Source organism: Panthera uncia (assembly GCF_023721935.1).
Source record: "Panthera uncia isolate 11264 chromosome C1 unlocalized genomic scaffold, Puncia_PCG_1.0 HiC_scaffold_3, whole genome shotgun sequence".
Classification (NCBI taxonomy): domain Eukaryota; kingdom Metazoa; phylum Chordata; class Mammalia; order Carnivora; family Felidae; genus Panthera; species Panthera uncia.
Window position 1 is genome coordinate 3,622,331 of NW_026057584.1, and position 18,107 is coordinate 3,640,437.

Genomic DNA, 18,107 nt, shown 5'->3' on the forward strand with positions numbered 1-18,107 from the left:
CTGAGTTAGGTGATGTTACATGGCAAAGACGAAGGGTTTTTTGCAGATGTAATTAAGGTCCCTTATCAGTTGACTTTGCGTTAATGAAAAGGAAGGTGTGCCTGGTGGGCCTCACCTAATCAGGCGAACCCTTTAAAAGAGGGTCTGGAAGTCAGAGAGACTCTCCTGCTGCCCTGGCAAAAGCAAGCTGGCATGTGTGACCCCTGTGGGAGGGGGCCACATGACAAGGGCCAGCAGGTGGACCATAAGGGCTGAGACGGGTCCTGGCTGACCGCCAGCAGGAACACGGGACCTCAGTCCCGCAACAGCAAGGAGCTGAGTTCTGCCCACAACTGGCTCGGAAAGGACCTCCGGCTCCAGAAAGCCTGTGGCTGAGCCGACACTGTGACTGCAGCCTGGGAGACCCTCAGCAGAGGACCCAGCCGGCTGTGTGCACACCCCGGACCCTCGGAAACCGAGATGTGATAAACATGCTGGTGGCCGTCTGTCACAGAGCCTGGGATGAAGAAGACACGGGCCCTGAGGCTGCCCCTTGGGGCCCTCAGTAATAGAATCTCCGGGCAGCTGGATAGTCACATGGGGGCTGAACGGATTCCAAAAATCTCTCCTGTGGTGAGGGCCTGGCTTTGAAATCTATTGTCAGACCTCTTTGAAATCTAAGTCAGACAAAACTCCCTTTTTGGAGGTAGGATGCTGGTGATCAACGACCTTGTCTCTGCATTCCTGCCGTAAAACTGGGATTTACAACGCTCTCTCATTTTGTGCCCCCTTCCCCCCACCTGCAGGAAGGTGGATACTTCACCGTAAATGGGGACAAGCCCATCCCTGTTAAAAAAGAGAAGAAAAGCATCGTCATCAGTTTCAAAACCGGACCCTCCCCGTATGGTTATATAGGCGGAACAGCACATCCTCCCCCGGACCTTTGGTTACTGGTCTGCAGGGGTGCGTGTGGGGGCGTGAAGGTGCCATTCACAGGCAGGGAGAGCTCCTGGGTCTCCAAAGTGGCAGGGCCCAGCCACACTTGTTGGTGGGATCCAGGGAGGTGGCCACATCCCCAAGGAAACGATTGTGTGAAGGAAGGATCCCCTGCCCCAGGGGCGGTGTGGGCACACCAGAAAGAAGCTGGTCCTGAAGGGGCGGTGTGAGGGCCTGACAGCAGGAGCCTGGCATAGACGAACCCCCTCCAACACAAGATCCCAGCACCCCACGGGGCGTGGGGAATGTCTCCTGGCAGCTAAATGGGATGGGAGCCCCCTTCCATCCGTCCCTCCCGTGGCCGGGTCTTCTCGTCCTCTGGGAGGAGCAGTCAGGCTGAAGGGTGACAAGGCTGGGAGGGGGCGTTAGAGAAACACAGCCCCTCACCGCCCCCTACCCCCACCCGTAGCACCAGGATCTGGTTGTCCGACCCCAGGACCAGCCCCCCCTGGCTTGCCTCTGGTTCGGGGGCAGGGCCCCACAAGAGCTGGCTTCCAGCTGTCTGTGGCAGGAATAAGTTCATTGGACCAAAATACAACCCTTTATTCCCTGAGCTTGAAGTTTTGAGAGCAACAGAGAACCTGCAGCCCCCAGGAAGGACCAGGGGATCCTCAGCACTGAAAGGAGGGACAGAGAACAAAGCCTAGAGCTTCCCCCAGCTCCCCTGCGTTGAATGACAGCTCACACCTGCAGAGGCTTTATATGTGGCCCGCCCTGCCCCCATCCCAGGTGACACGGACCCTGGTGGACTTTGCCCTGGGATCCTCCCGGAAGGGAGGAGGAAGGTTGACTTTGGAGCTGGAGGCGGGGTGGGGCTGGGCCCGGGCTGCTGTTCTGACCTGTTTTCTGTTGGAGCAGGACCTCCACCCCTCCTGGCCCTCCCACCTCCCACCGTCCCAGCCGCCTGGTGAGGGAAGCAAAACTTTCCCCAGGCCACAGGACTGAGAGAGGGGACGCAGGCAGAGGCCCTGCGGGGACACTGATGACAAGCCGTCAGGCTTCCTGGGGGTGACCAGGCCTGGGACACACGTGAGTCATTGTTTTAACTTCTGTGTGCTTTGTAGAGTATGAGTGTGTGTGTGCGTGCGTGTGCGATGCTTGTGTCTGTGTGTGAGTGTCTGTGTGTCTGTGAGTGTCTGTGTGTCTGTGTATTTCGGTGTGTGTTTGTGTGTGCACACGTATGCACGTGTGTGAGTGTGTCTGTGACTTTGTCCTCGGGCACGTATCCAAAGGGCAAAGTGCCAGGTGAGGAGTTTGTTCTTCTGACGACCAGAGGTGTTTGGATCCCCGTGGCCGGCGAGGCCAGGCTCCCAGAAGGGGCCTCCTGTCTAAATAGGGGCCCTTTGAGGGGCGCCTGGATGGCTCAGTTGGTTGAGCGTCTGACTCTGGCTCAAGCCACGATCTCACAGTTTTTGAGTTCGAGCCCCGCGTCCGGCTCTGTGCCGACAGCTCGGAGCCTGGAGCCTGCTTCGCATTCTGTGTCTCCCTCTCTCTCTTCTTCTCCGCTGCTCTCACTCTGTCTCTCAAAAATAAATAAAAATTAAAAAAATTAAATAGTGGCTCTTTGGGAAAACCCTAGACAGGTGTTCACTGGAGACTGCTGGCGGGGGAGAGGAGCCCTTGAAGGGACCCATTTAAGATGACCTAGGTGCCCAGTTAGCACAGACTGGCGTCGGCATATCCAGCACGAAATCCCTGTGTTTTTTACACTCTGGGGCAGGGATGACACACGGGTGACGTCCTGCACGACAGACTCAGCAAATCAGACCCTTCCCCCAAATGCCCTCTCCCACCCCGAAAAAGGACTAGCTTGGGTTTGCAACCCTTTCTTTTTCCCTTTTGTGGAAAGGAGACAAGCGTAGAGAGTGTCTCTTCACCCTAATCATGAATATTTCATTCCTGAGAACATCTTTGTGTTTAGGAGGACTTCAAATCACCCCATCTTGATTAAATTCTAAAGGCTGGGTCAGAAGTCATAGTTTTAATTTTCTCTCTGAACAGAGGGCTCCAGTCTATGACTATTGGAAACTTACAACGTATAATCACACAGAAACGTACACACGAAAGTGCTTTCTGCAGCCTTATTCGTTACAGAGAAAACACTTCTGCCCAAGAAAAGATCTAGCAGTTGGGAAACGGTTCAGCCAAGTGGAAAAGCTGTGAGAGTGTTCTGTGGGTCATTAAATGTCTGTATGCTGAATGCATATAGAACATATACAGCAATGTGAAAAGCTTCTTTTAATACATATTGCTTTGTTTAAGGGGAGGATACATGATTTCACGTTAAAACTATGGGTTTTGGTTGGCTTGTTTTTAAGATTTGTAGAAAAGAAAAACAAGAAGACAATAGGCAAATGGCACTCCTGGTTATATTAAGGATGTAGGATTATGGGGGATTTATTTTTTTTCCTATTGACAACGATGTGCTTATATTGATGGTGAAATACTATTTTTATTTATTTTTTATTTTCTTAAGTTTTTATTTATTTATTTTGATAGAGAGAGTGAGCAGGGGAGGGGCAGAGACAGACAGAGAGAGAGAGAGAGAGAGAGAGAGAGAAAGAGAGAGAGAGAATCCCAAGCACTACCCAATGGGGGGCTCCAACTCATGAACCACGAGATCATGATCTGAGCCGAAACCAAGAGTCAGACGCTTAACCAACTGAGCCACCCAGGCGCCCCGTGAAATACTATTTTTAAACAAAGCGATGTATCACCACCAAAGGAGCAAGATGCTGGAACGTGATATCGTGGTAATGGTGTATTCATTCATATTCCACCCGTTTTGATTCATGCGGACATGTTTGGGGCTGAAGATTTTCTAGATTTAAGAGCTTTATTAATCTGAGCGCATAAATAGCAAGGCAAACTTGAAGGGGTATCTTTACATACTCGAGAAGGTGCTGCCGTAGGTGTGTTAGAACTTTCTCCGTGCAAAATTCCAGTACAAATCAATGGGAGACCGGCTTCTAAGCAGGAGCCTTAAGTCCTTCCGGTTAGAAGCGAGGTGTTAGCTGGGGGGTGATGCAGAAAGCTTGGAAGTTGCATCCTTAAAAGTGTTTCTTTTTCCCAGCTTTGTTGGGGTGTAATTGACATCTGACACCCGTGGGTTTAAGGCGGGCACCCCCTTGATTTGATACATTTATGGATTGCGACAGGATGCCCAGCACGGTGTTAGCTGCCACCTCGTCCTGTCTCACAATTACTGTTTCTTTTTGGCACTGAGAACAGTGAAGATCTACCCTCTTGGGGACTTGCGAGTATACGATACAGTATCAGTAGCTAGGACCTCCGTGCCGCACATCGGATGCCCAGCCCTTGCTAACCTTGTAGCCGGAAGTTCATACCCTTAGACTGACATCTTCCCATTGCCCACCCCCAGCCCTTGGTGACCACCGTCCTGCTCTGTTTTTCAGAGGGTTTGCTATTGAGCTGTCCTCAGCTACTGTCCTCGGTGAGTCCAGGCTGGTGGCTCCCTTGGGCAGGCTCAGTGCACCACTGTTTTTTTTTTTTTTTTTTTTTTTAATGTTTATTTTATTTATTTTGAGAGAGGGAGCGAGCGGGGAAGGGGCAGAGCGAGAGGGAGAGAGAGAGAGAGCTCCAAGCAGTTCCACACTGTCAGTGCAGAGCCCGGTGCGGGGCTCGAACTCACAGACGGTGAGATCATGACCTGAGCCGAAATCAAGAGTCGGATGCTTAACCAACTGAACCACCCCCCCTCTGCCCCAGGCGCCCCTGCACCACTGTTCTCGAAGTGGGAAGCACGTGCTGGCACCCTCTGCAAGTGGCTGACACCACACCAGTGCCCAGGGAACCCAGGGTGAGAGTGAACACGGCCCGCTCCGGCTTCGAATTCTGTGTCTCTGTCTTAGAAAAGCTGCTGGGCCTCTCTGTAAGGTGAGGGTAATGCCAGGACCCCCCCAAGGCTTCCGGCTCAGCTTCAGTGGGACGCTCTATGCAGCCTGAGCCAGTCAGGGGCGTGTGGGCACGTCCGCCCTGCCCCTCCGTGGAGCTGGCCTCTTCGTTAGGCTTGGCTGCTTCTCCTATCACAGCCTCGCCCGAGTACCTGTGCAGGGTGACCGTGAAGCAAGTAACGGTCAGCTTTTCTTGGCCCCTCGGGGCTGAGCCCCCCTTATGGATCTTTTTCTACCTTTTTGTAGATACCCCAGGTCACCGCTTGGCAGGCTGCCTGGGGTTTGGCCGGCCGAGCAAACTGTGCAGTGTAAACAGCGCGTCTGTCCAATACGGCTTCTTGCCGAACCCTTCCTACGCGTGTCCATGAGGTATTTATTGAGCACCTACTATACGATCAACGAACACAGTCCTTGCTCTCATGAGAGGTTACAGCCTGGCTCATGCGAAAAGGTATTAATAAAATAATTATATCAAGTGCATCTCGGAAGTTCCAGTCCAGTAGGGCACCTGGGTGGCTCAGTTGGCTAAGTGTCTGACTCCGGCTCAGGTCATGATCTCGCAGTTCACGAGTTCGAGCCCCGCGTCGGGCTCTGTGCTGACAGCTCAGGGCCTGGAGCCTGCTTCGGATTCTGTGTCTCCCTCTCTTTCTGCCCCTCTCCCGCTTGTGCTCTGTCTCTCTCTCAAAAATAAATAAAAACATTAAAATTTTTTTTAAAAGAATTAAAAAAAAAAAGAAGTCCTAGTCCAGCAAGAGAGTGAAGTTGTTAAAAAAATAATTCTTTGAGTTAAGGCAGAGTTACAAACTGAGATTAATTCAAGCTAGAAAAGGGCCAGGGGACCGCAGGCCACGTGATGGAAGAGACTTTTATCTGTTTTATTTACCTGCTGTTGGTGGGGACCGGATGTGATCAGGGGTGGCCGCTGAGGCAGGACAGAGGTCTGCTTCAGCTGGGACAGCGAGCCCTGAGCGGATCTAGCTGCTTTACCAGAAGCAAAGCCCCCAGTTTATCTGACAGCAGAGTGGATGCATAGTCAGTCTCCGGAAATATCTGAACTTTGAGACAATATCATTTTGTGACCTTTCATGGTGATTCCATTCAGAATCCTGGGCTCTGATTTGCCACGTGGCTTGCAGAGTTGGAATCAAGCTACAGATTTTATTCCTGGGGGGCCCGGCTGACGTTTCAGCGTCTCTCCTATTTTGTTCACGTTTATTTTGCGTTGGCTTTGAGTTTAGTCTTCGACTAATGGGTTTAGACCTAATGGGCTTAGGCTAATTGAGTTTAGACCGATGGGTCAGAAATCTGCGGAAGGAACTGCATGGGTGGAGGGCTCTCGGAGAGGAGGACGGACCCTCCCGGGACCCTCGAGGGGCTGCTGTGTGTCTGGGTGTGAAGCGGCAGGAGTGGGCGGGGCTGGGCTGCCGTCCAGGCCACTGTACCCCGAACCCACCCCCGGCTGATTCTCCACGGAGAGCCTGCTCCCGGCCAAGTAGCTCGCGTCCTGCCTCAAGTCCTAAGAAATTGTCCTCAGTTGAGGCAGGCATTTCGAAACACTGGTGCTTCGATGGGTCATTTGCCCCTTCCTGTGTGTTTGGATGGTACACGGCTACTCATTCCTCGGGTGTTCGTTAGGCACCTACTGCGTGTGCTGCCCTGCCCCCAGCCCCGAAGAACAAAGATAAAAGTCACAGCAGCGGTTCTCAGCCTTGGCAGATACCGGGATCACTTGGGGAGCTTAAAAAAACAAAAACAAAAACAAAAACACAAAAACCATGGGTGGAAAACTTGAAACGCTTTATTTTTCTAAACCTTCTCTGAAACGTCCTACGTTGACCCTGTAAGCATCATACTTGATGGAGAAACTCGTGAGTCCCGTAGAAGATGGCACTTCACATGCCTCCCATGGTCCCCTGTCCCCAAGGGGCAGGAGCACCAGTGAACCCTTCTCTCCAGACCCGTAACCGCCCCCCGCCCCCCGTCACTTCTGCTTAGAACAGCCTCGTTAGTATTTCAGACCCAGCCCGGTTTGTGCTGATACTTTGACATGCTTTTCCTCTTCTTCAAAATTCCTTCCCTTCCTCCCTTCCCATAATCCTTGGGGGTCTCCCTCCTCCCCACCATGTTAAGGAGGGAGCAGAGATGTTCCTAAGACTGCCCGCCAGGGGTGGCAGTCGATATTTTTTTTAGAAGAGGATTCTTCCTAGAAGCGCCCCGGATAATACACGGAGACAAAGTGGTGACCTTGGAATGCCACCAGTCTGTAGCTCCTCGTGAAACAGAGGGTCTGGCAACGTCTTCAGTGACCCCTAACATCACCGTGACAGCGCTTGGCCACTACTGGCCTTCTGAGGAAATGCAAGGCTCGCACGAAGCATCCTGGCCAAGAGATGGCCTGCTGTATCTGATCAGATCTCTGTTCGGAAGCACCCAGCTCTAGGAAACACAGCATTCACAGGACACACTCAGTAACCACAGCGGAAGCAAACAGCCAAACCCAGACTGGAAAGTCGCAGGGCAATTTGATCTCTTGAACAAATGAATTACAAAGAGAAAAAGATTCCCCGTACGTGTACTGAGATTTGCGGATGAAACAACGAGGCGTCTGGGATTGGCTTCAAACCAATCTTTGGCGGGAGGGGGTTTGGGGACGTGAGTGAAGCAAGACTGGCCACAGCTCAGTGTGCGAATGCAGCACGGTGCTCGAGGACGGTCTCCATTCTACTGTGGCAGGTGCCCGAAGTTTTCTGTACGGAAAAGATACGCGCGGTTTGCCCAAATTTGTTTTGATCACAGAGCTGTTTTCCTCCACGGCATATCTCTCTGGGTGCTGAGGCTTTAGACACAGTGGGAAGAACCAAAACGTCAAGGTCCTTGAGACACCAACTTTTTCTTTAGGTGGATAATTCTGAAACACCAACTTGAACCCGTGAGTCACAGAGACAGTACGTTGCCTCTCGGGTGTTTCAGATACTTTTTGGAATAAGTAATGGGTTTTTAAAAATTATTTATTATTTTTGTTAAATTTTTTTTAATGTTTATTTATTTTTGAGAGAGAGAGAGACAGAGACAGAGCGAGAGCAGGGGAAGGGCAGAGAAAGAGGGAGACACAGAATCTGAAGCAGCTCCAGGCTCTGAGCGGTCAGTGCAGAGCCCCATGTGGGGCTCGAACTGACGGACTGTGAGATCATGACCTGAGTCGAAGTGGGACGCTTAACCGACTGAGCCACCCGGGCGCCCCTAAGTAATGTTTTTTTTTTTTTAAAGTGAGAAGAATGGATTGAGGACAGTAAGCCCCTATGATAGCTAGCCCCTATGATAACTATGGGTCCTGCTGGGCACTGCCCGTACCCTTCCCAAACACGACCCCCAACTAGTTCCTCACAACAGACCTGTCACCCGGGTACGGCTCACCCTACTCTACAGGTGGGGAGACGGGGTTGCAGAGTGGGGCAGGGGTATCGACCCAGGCTGCCTCCGACTCATTCATTCAACCTCCTGCAAATGCTGTCTCTTTGCAGGGCATGGCGCAGGCGGGAGGTGTCCCCTGCCCCGGGGCTGCCCCGGGCCAGCCCCGCGTGTTCAAGCTGGTCCTTTTGGGAAGTAGCTCTGTGGGCAAGTCCAGCTTGGCTCTCCGGTACGTGAAGAATGACTTCAAGAGCATCCTGCCCACCGTGGGATGTAAGTGACATGGGACAGCACGCCCTTCCTTAGTCTGCTAGAGGAGAAGCCAGGGCCGATGGCTCGGGTGCGGGCACTTCCCACACTCCCCCCAGAGCCCCGGGTCGTGCCCAGCACCGCAGGGAGGGGACGAGGACTGTGCTGGTCAGACACATGTGGAATCCAGAAGGCGGTAAAGCAGGAGTCTGCAGGGGGTGGAGATTTGGGGTCAGGGCCTCGGGTCCCCAGGGGTTGGTGAGTGGGATTGTACCTGGTGGAGGGGGGGCTCTCCCTGCAAGGCGGGCTTAAGGCTGTCTAAAGGCACCGATCACCATCTTGTGACTAAGGTCATCACCCACGCCCGCACTGCAGAAAACAGGGTGGGACCAGGGGCTGGCTTGTCCAGGGTGCTGCTGCCTTCCGAGCATGCTGGCTTCAAGATACTTTACTCCAGGAGGGCCGGGGTCCCTGGGCCCCCCCCAGGAGGTCTGGATCTGTTGGCAATCGCGTGCAGTGACCTGGCCCCAGAGGATGGCACAGGCTCTGGGTACCGCCCTCCGGAAAGGTGCCTGAGTCAGGACGGTGTTCTAGCTGTCTCAGGGCAAGACCCCCATCCTTCCAACCAGGGGATTCTGGAGCCAGAGCGGTAACTGGGACAGACAGACTCATGTCCCCGAAGCAGAGCCAGAGTGGGAATCCCAAGTGAGCATAGCCTCCTGAGGGGGGGCAGCCTGCTGAGGGGAGACCAGAAAAGCCCTGGTTCTCCTGGCCACACCAGCCACCCCCAGCCACCTACCTGCGAGGCCCGGGTCCCACTTCAGGAGAGAGCTTAGTGGGGGAGGTGGAGGCTCCAGGTGGGAGTGCTGTGGCTGGGGGGCTTGAACCACAGAGAGCTCCCGAAGACCCCACCAGTGTCCCCACAGAGCGACCCCTCATCCTGGAGTCCCAACTGGCCGCAGCCCGGGGATTCGGGCCCATTTCCCCAGCCTGCACGGAGTGACATCTTTTGGAGAAATGCTGACATCTAGTGGTTGTGGGCGTATTCGCCCGCGGGTAGCAGTGCCTCTCCGGGAAGGGAAAGGCGGCAAGCATTCTCCACTGTCGCTGCTGAACCCTGGTGGCCCCGAGAAGGCATCCATTTCTCCTTCAACCGGGGCTCCGATGATGATGTTTATGGAAAAGGCAAACGCCACGAAGAGGCTCAGAGGAGTGAGTCAGCTGTTTGTTGACATTAGAAGGAGAGCGAGCACAACCACGTCCCTTATGTCAACGTTTGTAGAGACGCTTTTTAATCTGGGGCGATACCGTACGTACAAGCCGGGCGCGCAGATGGGGGCTGTTCAGCGCACCAGCTTCCGGGAGCCCCCCCCCACCCCAGAGGGCGTGCAGCTGAGGCTGGGGCGTGGCCGAGGGGCGTGGCCGAGGGGCGTGGCCGGAAGTGTCCTTGGCTCTGGGGCACCTGTGTTGAGGTCTTCGGTGGGACCAGCCTAGGAGGAGGAGGTGGGGGAGGGGGGAGGGGGAGGAGGCCTGGATTGTGCCGTGACGGGGCCACGATACGATACGTCACTGTGCAGGTGCCCCCGGCTCAGTCCATCCAAGGCCCGTGAAAATGTGCCAGTGTGTTCGAGAAACTGAAAATCCCCTGGGTTTTGGCCTGATCCCTCACCCCCCACCTTGTTGCTAATATCATTTCAGGCAAAATCTCCAAGTCGGTCTGGATTCTCTGGAAGTTTACTTTTCAATCACTTTTTGGCTTTAGCTGTGACAATGTAGACAATGCGGTCCGTGGGTTTCTGAACAAGTGATTAATGTGGGCTCTTCCTGGTTGGAACCCAGGGGTCCCTGGGGCCCAGGACTGGCAGGTTGCTCTGGATTCCATTCCTGGGGCCCGGAGGGAGCTTGTGTCTCTCTCTGGGGCAGATAAGGTTCTGGTCTCTGCAAGTATCTGGTTATTCGTGCCTGGTCATCACTTGGACTGAAACCCTCCTTGCAAATTGGTTGGGGTTGCACATGGATTTAAGCTCAACGGGGAGCCATCTTTTACAAAGTGGAGAAGGAAGGGGCGCCTGGGGGGCCCAGTCGGTCTAGCGTCCGACTTCGGCTCAGGTCATGATCTCACGGTTTGTGAGTTCGAGCCCCGCATCGGGCTCTGTGCTGACAGCTTGGAGCCTGGAGCCCATTTTGGATTCTGTGTCTCCCTCTCTCTCTGCCCCTCCCCCGCTCGTGCTCTCTCTCTCTCTCTCCTTCAAAAACAAATAAAAATTTAAAAAAAAAAAAAAAACACAAAGTGGAGAAGGAAAAGATAAGGAGCTAGGGCTGCTGAAGAGTAGGCAGATCTGAGAGGCCCCCGGGGAAGCTGGCAGTGGGGTCTGCTTACATCACGTTCCATCCTGGCAAAAGCCCCGTGAGGGCTGGGAGCCCTTCGTCCTACTATGGAAATAGGCTGCAGCTTTGTTCCACCCAGAGCTGTAGCTGCTCAGGCTGCCATAACAAACACCACCCACGGGGTGGCTTACACAGCAGCGCAGCGATTTATTCTCACTCTTCTGGAGGCTGGCGTCTGAGGTCAGCGTGTAGGCCGGTAGGTTCTGTTTTGGAGCCTCTTCTCTGGGCTTGTGGGTACCTGCCTTCTGGCTGCTATCTTGCTGTGTGCTCATGTAGCCTTTCTTTGTGCTTGCATAGGAGGGAGGGAGAGGAGAGGGAAAGAGGGAGGGAAGGGAGAGGGAGAGAAGGAGAGAGAGGGAAGGTAGGGGGGAGAGGGAGGGAGGGAGGAAGGGGAGAGAAGGGGAGAGAGGGATGGTGGGGGGAGAGAGAGAGGGAAGGTAGCAGGGAGAGAGAGGGAGGGAGAGAGAGAGAGGGAGGGGGAAGGAGGGAGAGATCAAGCCTTCTGGATCTCTTCTCACAAGGTCATGATCCTACCGTGGGGGCCCCACCCTCATGACCTGTTCTAGCCCTGATCACCTCCCAAAGGCCCTACCTCCTAATACCGTCTCTTTGTGGGTTAGGACTTCACCTATGAATTTTGGGAGGGGACACAAACATCCAGGCACAACACCTCGGAAGTTGATCTGACTTCTGGTTTGGGGACACGCAGGGCAATGCAGGCTGTGCGGGCAGAGGACGCCCGTTGGTGGGTTCTGTTAGGAGCCACCCCAAACTAGGTTCTCGTGTGAGAGAACTCTACCCGCGCTGCACTGAAAACCTCAGCCCAGACTCATCCCTTATCCAGGGTCCGTAGCGGGTTGCATTGTCCCCCAAAAGATAAATCCACATCCCGATCCCCAGGGCCTGTGAATGTGGCCTTGTTTGGAAAAAGGGTGTTTGCAGCTGTGATTAGTTAAGGATGTTGGGATGGGATCATCCTGGATTTGGGGCCGGCCCTGAATCGGCGACAGATGTGCTCATGAGAACAGGAGAGAGAGAGAACAGGAGAGAGGGAGAACAGGAGAGAGGGAGAACAGGAGAGAGGGAGAACAGGAGAGAGGGAGCGAGCACAGAGTCACAGAGGGAGGGCCCTGTGGAGACACAGGCAGAGATGGGGTGACGTGTCTCCAAGCTGGGGAATGCCAGCAGGTGCCGGCAACTGCCAGAAGCCGGGAGAGAGGCAAGGAAACAATTCTCAGAGATTCCAGAAGGGGCCAACCCCGGTGCCAGCTTGATTTTAGACCTCTGGCCTCCAGGGCGGAAAGAACGAACGTCTGTTGTTCTGAGCTACCCAGTTAGCAGTAACTGTTACGGCAGCTCTGGGAACGGACGCGCTTGGCCTGGCGGTGACAGTTTTAATATCAAACACGCGGTTGTGTTTGCCAGTATCCCCTAACGGGTCCGAAACCCGGCCTGGGGTCTGGGCAGGCCAGCAGCTCCGCCTAGAGCCTCCTCCCTGCTCTGGACACGGCCTCCCCGGCCCCTCCCAGCCCCTCCCTCCAGTTCTGGAGAGGACACAGCAGAACACCTTGGTGTCACCAATTTCATTTACTTACTTATAAAGTTTATTTATTTCGTGAGGGGCGGGGGGAGAATCCCAAGCAGGCTCCGTGCTGTCAGCACAGAGCCTGATGTGGGGCTCGATCCCACGAGCCCTGAGATCAAGAACTGAGCTGAGATCAAGAGTCGGGTGCTTAACTGACTGAGCCACCCCGCCAAACAACTATTTTAAAACCTCACTGCTTCGGCAAGTAAAGCTCAGAGCTAAAAGTCAAACGGGAGGCAGATTTCCCAGTGCGTAGAATGAAGGGTTTGGGGCAGGTAGGTCCTTCGCTGCATGTAACTATTAAGCAGGGATGGGAATGAATACAGGTCCCGGCTCACTGGCTCCAGGGCGACAGGTGAGGACACAGAAGTCCACCTGTGCCATCAGGGGTGTGTGTGTGTGTGTGTGTGTGAGGAGCACAGGTTGGCTGCTAGAGACCCGTCCTCGGGAAGGAGGGGGGGACTCAGCAGAAGCCCTTGAAGGCTGATTGTTGCCTGAAGACCTCGGCGGACACCCGGGCGGCCAGAGGAACGACGCCGAGCGGGGCCCTCAGGGAAGGGAGGTCGGCAGGGAGAGGCGTCGACGAGGCCAGAAGGTCAGCGGGAGGCAGGAGGGACTTGGGGGACGACTGATGTGGTCGTGAGCACCTCTCGGCCAGGTTGGTCTGGTCACTGAGCGGCCGGTGGGGCGGGCGTGCGGACGGTTCTAGAGGTCCCCGGGGCTCAGCCGCATCGCTGGAAGCCCACTGGGACGTGCTGGACCCCTGGTTGTCAGAGGCCCCCAGATGTGGGGAGGCCCAGGCCCAGAGGTCCTTCCACGTCACGCTGTCCGGAGGACTTTGTCTTTGGGCCCCGAGAGCCCATCTTCCCGCCCGGAGCCTCTGCGGAATCTGCGAAGGGTCCACGGCAACTTGTAACGCTTTTCCTTACGTGGAAGCCGCCGTCTTCCGGGAGAGGGGATCGCTCGGCCTTCCCGATGGTGACTCGGCCAGCTGTCTCTCTGGGCCCAGGGCTCACGACGGCCCGGCCCGAGCTGGGGGCGGGGAGACCCCGTCCTGTGGGCGAAGCTGTCCCCGGGCTTCCGTTCCAGGCGCGTTCTTCACGAAGGAGCTGGAGTCGGGCGCCGTGGCTGTGAAGCTGGAGATCTGGGACACGGCCGGCCAGGAGAAGTACCACAGCGTCTGCCGCTTGTACTTCAGGGGCGCCAGTGGGGCCATCTTGGTGTACGACATCACCAGGAGGGTGAGGCTCCCCCCGGGCGCGTCCCCACCCGCCTTTGCGAGGCACCTGCTTCCTTGGGCTCCCAGGCACGGGGACGCTAGCTTCTGAGGGCTTTCTGTGACCGGCCCGCGCTGGTGCTTTATGGTAAAACCACCACAGCCGGTAGAAAACACTTAATGAAAGTCTGTCACTTCCTCCAGGAAGCCCTCACTGATAACCCCTGCTCCTCCTGCGTGGTTGAGTTTGTGCCCCTCCGTGGTCCTCTCAGAACCCCGCACGGAGCACCCCCGTCTACCGCTCACGGTTCCTTGGGTGCCCACCGAATTGGTGACGGGTGTTGTCGCGGAAATAGTACGCGGCCCCTGGCTGTACGTCCCCCACAGTGTCATCTGGGTAGCTACTAAGTACGTGAGCAGGTGCTTAGAGCAGGAGGAGGGAAGGGAGCTGAGAGGAGGGGCACCTGACTCAGCCTGGGGTTGGGAGACTTCCTGCAGGGAGGGAGGGAAAAGTGGGGATTAGCCTGTTGGGGGTGAGGCAGGGTACGGTGGGCAGGTGAGCAGGAAGGGAAGACAGTCCTTAGTGAGAGAGCAGAGACCCAGAGACGGTGGGGTGAGGTTGGGCTGGGCTCAGGAGGCCGCCCACCTGAGCAGCTCAGCGGCAGGGAGGGGAGAGGGGCAGCGTGGGGCCCAGGGCAGGCCCCCCCCCCTCCCCGAGGCCTGGTCTCCAGGGTCCCGAAGTTAGGATCAGATGATAGCCACGCCCCCAACTCTCCTGCACAGAGTGGTCCCGGAGGGCGCCCAGGAGTGAGGGGCCCGAGGCCTGACCCCGAACAGCCCGCAGCCTCCAGACTCGGGCCCTGTGGGGAGGGGAAGGAGCTGTGGTATGACCTGGGCCCCGAAGCCAGAAGACCGGGCCGCCCCGCCTCAGGGGACAGAGCAGCCCTCCGGGGGGTCTGTCGTCTGGCCGACTGGATGGTGGGCGCTTCCTCGCAGCGTGGCCGTGGACATCTGCATTGCCACACCCACATGTCTTTGCTGGGAGAGCCGATGAAGAGCACCCGTGAGATTTGTGTGGCGTTCATGTTTTTTCTTCGTTAGGATTCCTTCTGCAAAGCCCAGCAGTGGCTGCAGGACCTCGAGAGGGAGGCGCCCCCGGGGGAGGTCGTGGTGATGCTGGTTGGCAACAAGACGGACGTCGGCGAGCGGCGGGAGGTGACGTTCCAGGTAGCGCTTGGGACTGGGTTGTGTCACTCCCCGAGGGGAGAAGGGGGTGACCCCAAGGTGGACACGACCACTCGCGACCCAGTCTCCCACCCACCCGCGTGCACACCACACCTGCACGCACGTCACAGGCACTCATATATACTTCCTACTTGAATGTCCCTTTTGGGCAAAGATTTCTGATCTTTCCTGGAAAAGTCAGGCCTAGCGATGGTTGTTCCCCACATGTGGGGAGGCCCAGGCCAGCCCTTCTGGAAGGGGGCGGGGGGACCCATGTGGCCGGCCTCCAAGGACCCTGGCCGGGTTAGTCAGGCTCACGAAGAACCGTGGCCTTTCCTGCCCCTTCATCCCGGGCTGAGTTATGTGGGTGTTCAATCAATGATTGCAAAAGGGGTAAGTGAAAAAAATCCAGATTTCCTTGCTAGGAACCGAGCAAGGGCTAGAAACTAAAGAAAGCCATAGTTGGGGTGCCTGGGAGGCTTAGTCAGTTAAGTGTCTGACTTCGGCTCAGATCATGATCTCAGCATTCCTGGGTTCAAGCCCCACGTTGGGCTCTGTGCCGACAGCAGAGAGCCTGATGTGGGGCTTGAACTCACAAACCACAAGATCATGATCTGAGCCCAAGTCAAACACTTAACTGACTGAGCAGCCCAGGTGCCCCCAATTTTCATTTGAGAGAGAGAGAGAGAGAGAGACAGAGAGAGAGATTGTGAGAGATTGTGAGTGGGGGAGAGGGGCAGAGGGAGAGAGAGAGAGAGTGGGGTTCGATGGATCCCACAACCCTGGGATCATGACCTGAGCCAAAATCGAGAGTCAGATGCTCAACTGACTGAGCCATCCAGGTGCCCCTGGCTTTCATTTTAAAATAATTCCAGGATTACAAAAAAGTGGTGCAGAAGTACCACAAAAAGTTCCTGTATGCCCTTCGCCCAGCCTTCCCGAACACTAACGTCTCGCAAAAACACAGAGCAGTGAGCAAACCAGGAAATGGACATTCACACAATACTAAGTCCGCACCTTGTTCAGATTGTATCGGTGCCTCCCTGACACCCTGATGCATCACTCCCCGCAGTACTCACCCGTGTGGAGAGTGAGGGGGGACCCCCAGAAGGAGGACTCAGCTCGGCTCGGGTTCCACATTTCCTGCCTTCTCACTTGCTTGGCCCTACATCAGAGCCCAAAGGTGCTGAGAGACGTGTAGGCAGGGAGCCGCCAGCTTCCCCTGGTGGCTCAGGCTCTGCTGGGAGGCGAGGGCCTCCCCGCCTCCCCGCCTCCCCGGCCCTGGGCCCCTGCAGGAGAGAACCAAAACACAGAATTGGAAACCGTCACTGGTCTTGGGTCTTAGAAGGCAATTGAGTATTCCTAGGGAAGAGACTTTTTTTTCCTTAAAAAAATTATTTTTAAGTTTATTTCTGTATTTTGAAAAGGAGAGCATGAGCAGGGGAGGGGTCGAGAGAGAGGGAGAGAGAGAGTCCCGTGCAGGCTCCACGCCATCAGCGCGGAGCCTGATGTGGGGCTTGATCTCAAGAACTATGAGATCATGACTTGAGAAAAAAATCAAGAGTTGGGCGCTCCACGGACTGAGCCACCCAGACGCCCCGGGGAAAGTCTTTTTGTAAATTTGCGGCCACTTCCTTCAGGAAGGGAAAGAGTTTGCGGAGAGCAAGAAGTTGCTGTTCATGGAGACCTCGGCCAAACTGAACCACCAGGTGACTGAGGTCTTTAGCACCATAGGTGAGTGGTGGGGCCCCCAGGAGAGCAGGGGTGGTGGTGATGGTGGGGGAGGGGAGTCATCACTGCCTCTGCTTCTTGGGTCTCCTTTCTGGCGTCCTGGGACCCGACAGAACGTCTCCGGGGGCTGGAAGGTGAGCAGGATTGCCAGGGGCCTTGGCTTCATGGCTCTGGGTAACCGTCAGGGAGGACGGGGTCCTGGGACTGCCCCGCGTACAGGGTGCATGCCAGGCCGGGGGCCTCCGCTCCCAGACCACCCTCCTCTGTCCTTCACAGCCCGAGAGCTGCTGCAGAGAGAAGACAGGAAGAAGGCCCAGCCGCAGAGGGGAGATGCAGGGCTGGCTCTGAAGGGGGCACCTGCCGGGCAGGCCAGATGCTGTGCCCACTAACAGCAGCCACGCCAGGAAGGGCCTGGGGAGGATGCCCCCAGGCCCCGGCTCCGGCTGCCCCTTGGGGTGAGCCACTGCCACGGCCACGTATTCTGATTCCCCCTGAAGCGGGCTTGTTGCCGAGTCCTAGAGGTTCTGGAAGCTGACATCCTTGAGACTTACCACTTCTCAAAGCCGGCGGGAATCATTCAGGAGAGGAGCCGGTGACAACGGGCTCCCAGGCGTGATGAGGGAAATTGTCCCCTTTTAGGGTTTGTGGGCCTTGGCACGGGGAAGCTGGACTTTAACATTTACCAAGGGACGAAAACTTTTCAAAGCAGTCGCTCCGTTTCTGCCCCCAGCACACTTTGTACATCCGCTTCGTTAAAAAAAAAAACAAAAAACCAACAAGGAGCTTTCCAAACATAAAGATGAGAAAAAGAAAAAACACCTCCCTGGTTCCCGTAAGATGAAAGTCATACAGCCTCGCACATACTAAAAACATAAGATAAAAATCTGTAACTTTCTGGAATGTTCTTTGCCGTGATGACTCCTAATTCTTTATGTAAAAGGCGTATACGACTCTGCTCTTCCTTGTGAGGATCGTGTGTCCCGGGCAGATGTCCTCACTCGGGCTCCAATAAAACTCTTTTCTCTTTAAAATTTTAGGCCCTGTGTTGACAGGGTGGGGGGTGTCAGCTCTGCCTCAGCAGACGGTGATTCCAGATTCCCTGGGACAGGTGCACCCGCCCCTGCCTGAATTCTCGTCCCCTCAGCTGCCTCGCTACCCAGCATAGGGTGAAGCAGGCCAGGGGACGACGAGGACTGGAAACCCTGGGCTGGATGGGGCGCTGTCCGGGGCTGGGCCCGCCTGGTTTGGGGAGCTGTGAGAGGAGGGGGCAGGCCCGGACAGGGGTGGCGGTGCTGGGAGGAGATGGGGTGTGGACTATGGGGCTGCGTCCACGTCCTGCCTCTCAGGGCCGTGGCCCAGGGAGGGACAGAACCCAAGGGTGGGGTTGGGGCCCCAGGCCCCTCCCCCTCTCTTCTCC

At 55.7% G+C, this 18,107-nt stretch overlaps 1 protein-coding gene across 2 annotated transcripts; it reads left to right on the forward strand.

Moving 5' to 3' along the window:
• Positions 1-1,263: 1,263 nt before the first annotated feature.
• Positions 1,264-17,715, forward strand: RAB17 (RAB17, member RAS oncogene family). Of its 2 annotated transcripts, XM_049614609.1 has the most exons (6): positions 1,267-2,004; positions 8,411-8,570; positions 13,609-13,760; positions 14,837-14,962; positions 16,600-16,693; positions 16,967-17,715. In XM_049614609.1, the coding sequence occupies exons 2-6, from the start codon at positions 8,414-8,416 to the stop codon at positions 17,077-17,079; spliced, it is 642 nt and encodes a 213-aa protein (XP_049470566.1). In that variant the 5' UTR covers positions 1,267-2,004; positions 8,411-8,413; the 3' UTR covers positions 17,080-17,715. The 2 variants fall into 2 exon arrangements, with proteins under 2 accessions (XP_049470565.1, XP_049470566.1); XM_049614608.1 differs by having other exon boundaries at positions 1,264-2,004; positions 16,600-17,715.
• Positions 17,716-18,107: the final 392 nt, after the last annotated feature.